Source organism: Crocodylus siamensis, chromosome 11, assembly GCF_052110815.1.
Source record: "Crocodylus siamensis isolate JL-2025a chromosome 11, ASM5211081v1, whole genome shotgun sequence".
Lineage (NCBI taxonomy): Eukaryota > Metazoa > Chordata > Crocodylia > Crocodylidae > Crocodylus > Crocodylus siamensis.
Window position 1 is genome coordinate 21,851,406 of NC_143405.1, and position 11,434 is coordinate 21,862,839.

The 11,434-nt window shown below is 48.1% G+C and overlaps 1 protein-coding gene across 1 annotated transcript; it reads right to left on the reverse strand.

Annotated features, from left to right (window-relative positions):
* Positions 1 to 351: 351 nt before the first annotated feature.
* MANF (mesencephalic astrocyte derived neurotrophic factor) lies at positions 352 to 9,190 on the reverse strand. Its single transcript, XM_090023033.1, has 4 exons — positions 9,033 to 9,190; positions 4,855 to 4,982; positions 3,915 to 4,056; positions 352 to 790 (listed from the first exon to the last, which is right to left on the reverse strand). The coding sequence occupies exons 1-4, from the start codon at positions 9,118 to 9,120 to the stop codon at positions 606 to 608; spliced, it is 543 nt and encodes a 180-aa protein (XP_089879159.1). The 5' UTR covers positions 9,121 to 9,190; the 3' UTR covers positions 352 to 605.
* Between the last annotated feature and the right edge of the window lie 2,244 nt (positions 9,191 to 11,434).

The window sequence follows — 11,434 nt, forward strand, 5'->3', positions numbered from 1 at the left end:
ACGGAGCAGGGCCCTTCCAGCCCCAGGCCAGCCTTTTAAAGGACAAGTAGTGAAGTTCAGGCCGCTTGACTGGTGCTGCCTCGGGCACCTCCTCGCAAAGGCCTCGGCAGTGGCACAAGGTGGCTGCAGCAGGAGAGCTGGGCAGAGGGGGTGGGGGTGGTTCTGGTGCCACCCTGTGCAGCAGGCTGGGGGAGGGTTAGGAGTCACACAAGGAAACAACTGCAGCACAACTTCTGCCCAGGACAGCGACCAGAGGAAGCAGCTTGCACGGCTGATTGTCCAGTTTGGAGATGAGAGATGCAGGGACCTCCACAGAACTAAACTCAACCCTCTCACAAGGCCCAGAAAGAGTAGATTTCTTTTTACTTTAATAAAAAAATCCCATACATAGTGTGATGTCCTAAAGCAAACCAGAGGCAAGAGAAATACAAACTAGAGACAAAATGGGGGCTGTGAAACCAGCATTTCACACATTGCTCCACACTTCCAAGTCTGACACTAGTGGGAGCCCACTTAAATAAGTTACAAAAAAGGCTTAAGAAACAAAATAGAGAGGTTAATGTAATTTGTGTGAGGTTCTAGCAGGATGGAGACTGCCACAGTGGTCAGAGATCCGTCCGTGAACTGGCTGCCTTTGGTGCATATTTAGGCATTAGTTCATTGATTTTACGTATATAGTCTGATTTCTCTGCGCAGCCCTTGCATGTTTCACCCCAGTCATCTAGGATCTTCTTCAGCTCTTTCACTCTCAGTTTCTTCAGGTCCACAGTGCTCAGGTCAATCTGTTTGTCTGCAGAAAGAAAGGAACACCAGTAACTCAAAAGTAAAGAAAAAAAAAATCACTTCTTAGGGTTGTGACAGCTTCTCTATGAGACAAGACTACTGGCTTGATCCTTTCAGTAACTGCCTACCTTCCTTATGTCTTTCACTAAGAAAGGTCTTGTGCTCTGAAAGTTTCTGCCCCAATCTACATTATACTGAAAAAGAATATAAAGAGGAAAGGGAAGGCAGAATGAGGCTTAAAAAAAAAAAAAACTATCAAGGGCATTATGTTGCAATTTAATAAGAGAATGGGGTAGGGCAGGAAGGGAGAAAATGCAAATAGGAACTGTGCTCAAGAGCTCAAATAACCAGGACATACACACACAGCTGTTGAACAGAGCAACTGTAACAACTGTGAACAGGCATAATGTAAGAGGGCAGGACAGAAAAAAATTAAAAGGTGAAGTGCTGATAGAAAAGGAGAGATACAGTTGATAAGAAAGCTGAATGTTAGGTACAAAAGACATGGAATCAGTTAAGATTATGGAGGGGAAAGAACAAGATGGGCAAAGTAACAAGAGACTAAGCACACTTCAGGTGTTAAAAACTGGATAGATTTAAAAAAAAAAAAAAAGACCAGAGAAGAGTTAGAGGAGTCCACATAAGCTAAAAAGGGCATGGAATGAGTTCTGGCAGTAGGGAAGGAGGGAAAGGACAAGGGATTTTGTGCTACAGAAAGGCATGTGGTTTAGGGACACCTCTGAATTCTTAAACCCAGGCTAACTTCAGAACAGTAAACTTTATTATAGTAAAGATAACAAAATCGTCCTCTGCCTTCTCTGGGGAAGATATGGTCTTAAGATACACAAAGCATGCCAGAAAGCTTACAAAGCACAAGCATACCCAAGGAGAATGAACAAGAGGAAGAGACCGATTTGAAAAATCAGAAATAGATGCGAGGATAAGAGTAGATGAAGCCAACTCAGTCATCTTTTCTCCTTGTTTGTCCCCCAAGATAAAAAGGTAACTTGAAGGGAGTAATCAGCAAGATTGGAGATAGTAGTCATGGAAACTTAAGTGGTTCAAATGTAAAAAAAAAAAAAAAAAAAAATCCCAATGTTTGAGCATCTTTGACCAATGTGAGCAGTTTCAGTGAGGTAAAAATTAAAGCCAGTCTTCCACTGAACAAGGAGAATTGCTTAAAATAAAATTAGCATCTTGTAAGCTCTTCTGATGCACCTTGGCAATGAGGAGCCTTGCTGCCAATAGCCTCAGGCCTAATAAATACAAATCAATACAGTCTACAATGACACATACTGCTCCTTCAAAACCACCTTGCCCAATACTAGTTTATGAACTAATGATTCCAACTAAAGACTAAGGCTTTGGAATAATGATAATAATAAACAATACATGCAGAATTGAGAACTGGGTTAGTTTCTGCCATAACAGCCCATTTCCAGTTGCAATCAGAAATGTTAGCTGACATGATGGGTTGAGGCAACAGAACAAACATTGGTGAGAGCACAAACAGAAAACCAAGTTCTGTCAGCAATCTTGAAGGAAACACAAGAGCAAGTAGATCAATTCCATTAGCTTTCAAAAGATGCCAATTCAAAGCTAGTTTACAAGAGAATATGCACCATGGAAAGAACCCAATGCATGCTACACTGCTAATCGATGATCTATGCTGCAGAGAAGCATGATCACTCATCAGTTAGCTAGACACAGGGTCTGCAAGCTATGGCCCATGCAGGGGCAGATCAAGAGGGAACAGCACAGGGGAGGAATGCATTTGCACTCCCATTTGATTCCTGCTCCACCCAAACTTTAGAACCAACTACCTGGGAAGGACACTGGGTGCCTTTCTATACAGGTAGTGCTCATGAAGTCAACTGATTTCCTGGCTCAGTATCTATCCATTTCCTGCTAATCTCTCTCCACTCTACAGGGGAAATACCATGACCACTAAGATGGTTTTCCTACTGGCAGGGGAAAACCACTTCCTTGGCAAGAGGCAGTACCCTGACTAGGGTAATGCATAGTTAGCCTCCCACTTTAACTTCCAGTGGGATGATCTTGGCTATACATCAACTTCACGGAAACGGGAGACTCCTCCCTACCTTGCTCCTGCAGGCATACGGCTGGGGGCAAGTAAGACTCAGTGGCATCTGAACCCTACGTCTCCAGGCTTGGGCCTGCACGTAGGATGCCCACCAAAGGTTTTGGAAACATCTGAAGCCCCAGGCTGGGGTGGACGATGTTTGCCGGTAGTAGGGCCACATATGGTTCTTGAATGACTCAGATTTGGAATTGATTGGGCTGATCTGACTTGGGGCATGGATTTTTTTTTTTTTTTTTTTAAAGGAAAATCTCTCCCTACTCTACAGTTGTCAACAACCCCCTATCTAATGTTCCTGATATTCCATTATTCAAACTACCCTTTCTTCTGCAATTCTGCTATCTGCTAGCCATTCCTGGTAATATGCCTCTTCCATTTCACAACCCTGCAGACTGTTTTTAGCTCTAGATAAAAATCTTTAACTCAGGTGTAGTAACATTAAAGCAGGCATAGACATGACTGACAGTGAAGTATTGCAGGTACTGGGAAGATGCTTAAGGCGGCTAGATTTTGTTTTACAAATCTGAGTAAGATGTATATTTAACTGTAATGACTACAGGACTTGCGACATAATAGCTTTTGACTATTTTGACCACTTTTTGCCTAGTTTGTTGTGACTTCTTAATTTTATATACTTAACTAGCAAATTATCGCATGTTCCAATAATTATACTGGTTTTTCGTTTGATCTTAAGCTCCTAATATAGTGCTAGATACCTATCATATTAATAAAGCTTCTAGTTTCTCCTTAACTGGAGAAAAATGTGTTGTGTTATATTTGATGACGCCCCGTTTCTTCTCTTTTCAAAATCCTACTTCCATTCACAGGCTTGAGTCAGCCCAGGAAAGGTTCAGTCTTGCCTGGGGGAACAGCCCTTCCTGTTGCTCTCTGGCCTGAGCTGTTTCTTTCTGCAAAGGGACTAAGTATCTTCAACCAAGGGTAAGGGAGGAGGAAGGAAGGGGTTGGGCAGGGGGATTGCTGAAAGGTTGCCAACCTCTGAACCAGAGAATTAAAAGCTACCTGAACTCACCATATTTTAGCTCGCAGATCTGGCTGTCTTTTTTCTTCAGTTTCTCACAGACTTTTTCCACAGGAATGTGATGACTAAGGGGTTTTGACACCTCATTAATGATTTTTGTGGCTGCATCACTAGTGGCTCCAATGTAATAACACTAGAGAGAAGACAGGGGGAAAAAAGAGGTGTTAGAGATTAGCAGGCAAATGGCATTTTTAGGATTTGACTCTTTTTCTTGGTCCCTTTCCTCTCTGCAAAGTTTTGTTTGGGATTTCTTATTATAGAATAAGTCCATGAGATTTCTCATGGATGTACTGTCGAAGCTGAGGGTATGCAAGCCTCTTACTCCTCTAGTCTAAGGGTAATGAACAAACTCATTTTCCATTACACTGCTCAATGATCTTAAGAGAGGTTATCCTAGTTCTTCCAAGTAATGTTTCATCTCAATTGAGGGCAGAATCTTCTCTGTTCAAGGACAAATTTAGAGCATTTCCTCCAGCACACCCGGAACATCTCTACTCCAAAGTCTCCTCAGGTCACTGTTTTGGGAATAGTTTGGCCCGTTCTCAATTAGCTTTTCTCCGAGTTAACTGTCTCACTTTAGTTGACCATCTAGTAGGCTTTAGTGGTTCAACAGTAACCCAACTGCAACATCTCCTGCATAAAAGGTACTACAGAAAAAGTTACATAATTTTTTCCTTGCACTTCAATTACAAATAGAAATATGATCAAACCAACCAGAGAGCTAATAGAGACAACAGTCCTTATTGCACTACCTTCTTCCCTTTACAAGCCACATTACAGATTGTGCTCAAAGTTAGGAAGAACAGCTTGAGGGTAACTACACTGTACCTACATGCATGTTCAGTGGCATTCAGCTAGTCATTTCCATTCACCTCCCACAGGGGACAGATCTATTGTCTCAAAGAGTTTGTGAAGAGTCAGCATTACTTACAAATCGATTCTCTTTGCCTTTTGCCTCTTTACAGGCTTTTAAGAGTTCCTTTTCCACACTGGCTGGTGTGAACTCAGCATTAAGGTCGTTTAAGCCCTGATAGAACCTCCCCAGGAATGTAACGCACACTAGATGGAAAGAATGACAGACAGAGATTAGCACCACGTATTCAAATCGGCAAACAGCATTTGGGAGAAAGCAACTAAGGAGAGGGTTTTGTGAACAAACTTTGCACAGATTGCATCAATAACCAAGAACAACTGCTGAAACCATCCACGTGCCATAGTAAAACTGGTTTGACATACATAAAAAACACTTCAAACTCTGCCTTCTTCTGAAGTGCTCTTAGATTTGTAATGCTTCAGCAGCTTAGAGCTGTACAACAGCCTCCTAGCTAACACATCACTGATATGTTTTTATGCTACAGTGTTCCATAAGTCAAACCTGTATAGGTTACTTTGTACTTCATTACAAAGGGAAAAAACAAAAACAAACAAATACACAAACCAGCTTTTTGCCCCCCCCAAATATAAGTCAATAACTAGAGATAAAACCTATGAAATACTATTACCCTTACAAAGTGTTGCAGCATCCTGATTGAAAAATCACTGCTCTAAACCAGGACTGTCCAACTTCTGAGTGGTTGTGGGCCACAGGACCCACAGCCGCACAATGCGCATCACATCACACAAGTCCCTACCACCCAGTCATACCACACAAGTCCCTGATGCACTGCATGATCCCCCACCCCTGCCTCTCCCCCCACCCACTGTACAACACATCCCCTTGCCACACCACAGACACGTCCAGTGCACACGGATGCAGTACCAGGCATTATCCGTACCTCTTCCCCTTGTCGCATCACTCTTGGCCCCACCACCCTGCAGCAGGCAACTCCTGTGGCCCATAACACAGATGCCATGCAAGGTCCTTCAGTCCCTCCATGTCTGGCCATGGGCTCCCTCAGTCCCACAGGCTGCACTGATCACTCCAACCCCCAGGGCTGGAGACAGGGAAAAGCTAGATGAAAGAGGGGAACCTGAGGACTCAGCAGGAGCAAATGACAAAGGGGGAAAGGGGCAGCACCTGGAACCAGGAGCCCAGGGGCTGCAGTTTAACTTCTCAGGGGCCACATGTGGCCAATGAGCTGCTAGTTGGGACTGCTCTGCTCTATACTAAAGATCATTTTGCACAAGGTTCACCATATATTCTTCAGCCTGTGATTCCATGTCACTACATAATAAAACAAATATTGTAATGAAATGGAAACCATTTACAGGTTTCACTAAAGACAGACCCTTAAAAGGGCAGACTAGAAGAGTAGTTCTAAATTCAAGCTCCCTATGCTACGCAGAACCAAAACGTCTTGGCTTTAGGGAATCAAAAATCGGAAGTGTTTGTTATTTTTTGAGGGATGCATAGAAGAAATATATGGTGATTGGGTTTACATAGTTGTTATATGCTGGTGTTAGCTCAGCATATTGACTTCTCTTAAAGGTGACAGCAAAGTTTATGTTTTGGAAGAATTAGGGTTTTTTAAAAGATTTTAAAGTTTAACCTCAGATTTTTTTTTCTATATAAAGTTTAGTACTAGAAACTTTTAGGATTGCCAGCCTTTTCCAAATAAATATGTTATCTACCTCAAGGGAAAAAAAGGGGGGGGGGGTTTAATGATCCATGTTTTTGAAGCCCCTGGCTTCACTATTCAGAAATAACACACACCTCCTACTTCAATGGAGCAGACCAGGGAAATCCCCAGCAATTTCTTGGGTGGTGGCCAGCTGGGTCACCTTAAGGGTGCTGTATGGAGTTACCTACACAATAATAGTATACTGTTTTGGCTGTGGGTCAAACATACTTTTCATGGTTTTTTGAGGAGAAAGATCCACCAATAATCAGAAAGATACAGACTGTACCTCCTTCCCAAAATAACCTGATGACCATAGAGAGCTTTAAAAACAGAGCTGTCCAGGAGTGAAAAGTAATTGCATCTAACTAGATTCCAAGTTGATTTCTTCTCAGTGACTTCAGATCAAATCAGCTCAGGTTTAAAAATAAGACTCTCAATAGTTAGCTGACCCTTACTGCCTTTAGCTGCTTTTACACTGAATTCCAAAGTCAAGGGAGGACACTGGGGGGGGGGTACACTGACAGATGGACTCCTGCAAAACTACATGAACCCTGTGAAACTACATTTAAGGCTGCACTCCAAATATGGGGACCCAACAGACTGTTGGTCCTTTGGTTATATTTACTTCCCCCACCTATCCCTACAGCGAAATACTGCACTGTGGTATTTTCTTTTGGTCTGTGACCCAGCTTGTAGAAGGGAGACTTTCAAAATCATTCAAGTGATACAGGAACTTGCAGCATAATAACTGAACCCAAGTTCTAAGGGATCCAAGGGAATTCCCGAAGGCAGAGAGGGTGATCAAAATGAAGTACATGCCTAAATTCTACCCAAGTGCGAACCAGCAATTCAACGAAACAAACACATACACACCCTTCACACACAAGCCAAGCCTGATGTCACCTGAATTCATAAAGTAGCTTCCTGTTTCAGTCCAAGAGATTTTCAGGCAACTTGAGTGCTGCTTCTGTCCCACTGTGAACAGGTAGGCATTTTTTTCTTGCTTAAATCTGATTAGGATTCAGATACTAAATTCCCTTGAGAGTCTTGTCCCATAAATGTGCTCTGAACACACCTCGCACATCAGCAAGGATCAGACCTTCAAAAAGTACAGTCACGGCTGCTTTATTTTTAAAACCAAGCCACGCATGTTAGTTTTACCTATTTTTTATTAAATAGCCTAGTGGTCACAGCACCTGCTCTGGAAATGGACAGCTCAAAACTCTGCTCAGCCTAAGGGGCTCAAGCCTCTCTCTCATTCTTAGGAGCTGCCTAAGCAGCAGCTGGGAGGTGATGGTGGGCAGTGTAACCCTCCCAATCCCACCAGAAGCTGCGTTACTGTGCTGCAGCAATGAATGTAAGACTTAAGGGCCGTGAGCAAGAGGGAGCCCAACTTTAACACAATACAGGCACCCATATTCTCTTTTGACTCCAGCCCATAAAGACTTTAAAAGTTAAGAGCATCAGTTGGATGGTAGCATCCAAATTGCCCAGGGAACTTGCTATACCACTATAGGACTGTGGGTTAGGGATGAGGACACCAAAACAATCCTGCGAGCCTTGTCCTCAATTCCAATCCCAGCAACTTCTAGCGCTACAGAAACATGGTCCTTCTTGCTTGGCCTCTCTGGCACCACCTTCCTCTCTGCAGTGGGGCAAACCTGGATGGGGAGAAAAGAGTGGCACCCAATATGAAGCCTAGTGGTTAGGAGCCTCTTCAAGATGATGCGCATGTGAACCAGATCTGACTTCCTAGATGAGCGCTCCAGCACTAGGCTATTACCTAGCGAGATAGCAGCACCCCCCCACCTCCCGTCATGTCTGCAGAGAAAAAAGCGGTGGGTTTTGCTCGGTTTTTGAGCGGTGCCTGGACAGACGTGCTCCTCCTCAGCAGAGAACTCCAGGCTCTGGATCTCATGTTGAGACCGGTGCCTCCAGGTAAGCAGTTCCCGACTCAGGTACCCAAACCTTGCGTCCGTACTTGGAAACGTCCCTACCTAGTGGCATTCAGCTGGCGGAGAGGCCCTTGCACAACACAGGCTGCTCCAGGGACAGTCCAACTCTGAGCTGCACCCAGATCCAGGTTAATGTGTTTATTTCCCGAACCAGAACAATGTTGCCAGCCCTGTGGCACTTAACCGGGCTTTTTATGAGATTATTTATGGCAGTATCATTTCAGTCAGGGCTGGCCACCTGTGTGGCAGTGAGGTGCAACGACCCAACCTGTGTTGCAAGTGCCCCTGCTGTGGGCAAAGCCTTCCGCCTGCAGCTCTGGCTCCTGGGCTCGACCCAGCGGCTCTGCGGGCCCCCGAGACAGGGACCGCTGACCAGAGCCCCCATTCGTGCCCCTCCAGGGGGCTGGCTTTGCTTGAGCTGCACCCGAAGCCGCCTCCACCTCTCAGCCGCCGAGACCGAGAATCTCACGTGCCGCCGAAAGCAGCTGCCCGCCCCCGCGGGGCCACCGCGCCCGGGGCCTTCCCAGCCCCTCGCCCCGCACCAGGCGCAGCCCGAGCCCGGGCACGGATGGGGGTCCCGCCGCCACACTCACCCTCGCACTCGCCGTCGCGCAGAGCGCGGCCCGCGGCCGGGAGCAGCACAAGCGCCAGCGCCGCCCAGAGACCGGTGTCCACCCGCATCCTGCCGCACCGGCCCCGTCTACAGCCCGCGCGCACTAGCCCCCGTTCCCGGCGCCCTGACAACCGCCCCGCCCCGCCGCGGCCCATTGGCTGCACCTGACGCTTCCCACACGCCGCGGGCTCCCATTGGCTGTCCCCCTCCTCGTCCTACACGCTACCTTCTCTCATTGGTCAGTGGGATACCGAGACGGGAGAGTTGGCGGCCGCTGATTGGACATAAACCTCTGAATGGAGACAGGAAACGTAACCTGTAGACGGTGGAGAGAAATGACGTCCGCCCCCTTCCCCCCCTCACGCGCCTCCCTGTTTGTGTGGGGCAAAACCAGGCAGTGAAGCCGTTGGCGGCCGCCATTTTTGCTTGGGGCAAGCTTTCCGGGCCTGGGGAGGCCTGACATAGCCCAGTGCGACCTGGGCCACAACCGCGGACCCGCCCCGGGTGGGGGGCAGTCAACGAACGGTCATTAGGGCTCAGGGCACATTTCCAGGGGCAGACCCCGCGGAGAGAAGAGGCCGGCTGGGAGGGTTCAGGGCATGACCAGGGCTTCTCCTTCACCCGGTTGCAGCTCCAGACTTCAGGGCCCAGGACAGTGGGATGCAGAGGCCGGCCCCCCCCAGCACGACCACCTGTCTCTAACTAGACGACACTGTCCCGCAATGGGAGTCCTGGTGCTGGGCTGCATGACTGTTGTTCCCAGTTTGCAGCATCCACAGGGATGGGAAGCTGCTGGTTTTCCCTGGCAGCGTCCGGGGAGCGCTAGGTGTGTGTCTTGTACACCCAGATGTGTGTGCAGGGCAGGGGCAGATGCAGGCTGCAGGCTTGGGGCTCCCCACCTTGCTGCCCTGCCCCAGGAGCCCCGTGCTGGTGCTGAGGTGCTCAGGCCTGCCTGGCTGCAGCCACATGGAGTTGTGCCCCCAGCTCCTGCGCAGGGCTTCCGAGGAAAAGGCGGCAGGGCAGGGAGCCCCGAGCCCACAGCGGGCAGCCGAGACCAGTCCCATGCTCCGCACCGCTCCGCTCCGCTGCTCTTGTCCAGCTGCGGCAGTGGTGGGGGGCAGCAGGCGTGTATCCCACCTTCCCCTTTTGAAAGTGTGGTCACTCTACCCTCACTCCTGTGCTCAGTAGCTGCGCCTGCCCCTTTCCTCCAAGGGGTTCAGTCCCTGTGTGGATGGCAGCTGGCGGGTCCAGACTTCCAGCACGTGCCTTGTGGTGGCAGGTTTGCGATGGGAGCAAGGGGCACCCACTAACAGCAAGTGGAAAACAACCCCACCCACCAATGGATGCCAGTGACATTTCCCATATGAGAGGCAGGATGTGACCAGGCCCACTCCCTCCTGTAGCAAAGCATGTTATTTATCCCCACAGCAGGTGTGATGCGCAGCCCAGCGCCATGTCTCCCCAGAAGTCTCCCAGGTTTCCGTGGGCCTGACCTACTGCTAGGGGACAGACGCTGTAGGCAACACCAAGAGGAGGGAGACATTACTCTCCAATGCTGCTTTTCAGCTTCTTTTGCTCCTCGGATAGGGGAATATATCTCCCTCTTTGTAGAGAGGCTTCTGAAGGCAACAAGGGTGTGGTTTCCTTTCTCTTCGGAGGTGCTTTACTGTTGGTCCTAACTTTCTGTCTTCACTCACCCTTGCCAGGAGCTGGTTATGATTGAGGCCCTTATTTTGGCTGTGCAACATACCTGGAAGGTAAAGAAAAAATATTCATATTGGCATTTCAGCTGTTCTCCGAGTCCCACGCAGTGCAAGCAAAGTGTTCAGCAGCCATCTCAAACCGACAGGAGAGGCTCAACTTTTTGCAGGATTAGGCAATGCGATCAAAAGGGAAGGTACTGAGGATCACCACCTCACATGGATGCAGAAACAACAGTATTAATTAAGCTGTATACTGGGAGGGTTGATCTTAAGTGTCCACAAGTCCATACCTGCAAACTTTTATGCTAAGCCCCTAAGTTTAGCCCCCTGCAGCAGTCCAGCCAGACCCTAGAACAGGGGTGGCCAGAGTTACCCTGGGAGCCACATCCGATCCTCCACAGGAAGTTCAAGAGCTGGGGGGTGGCGGCGGCAGGGCAGTGAGGGTGCCGAGTGACCCAGTGGAAAAGGGGGGCGGTGCTGAGCAATGCAGTGAGAGAGCAGAGGTGGGGGAAGGAGATGCTGAGTGTTGAGCTGTTCCAGCTTTCCCCGTGGGGAGCGCACCCCTGGGTAAGAGGTGCCTCTGCAGTCCCCACCCTGGTAGCCTGGCGCCTGCACTGGCAGTCCAAAAGGGCTGGGGCAAGAGCCACAAGTACAGCACCAGCAAGCTGCATGCAGCTCT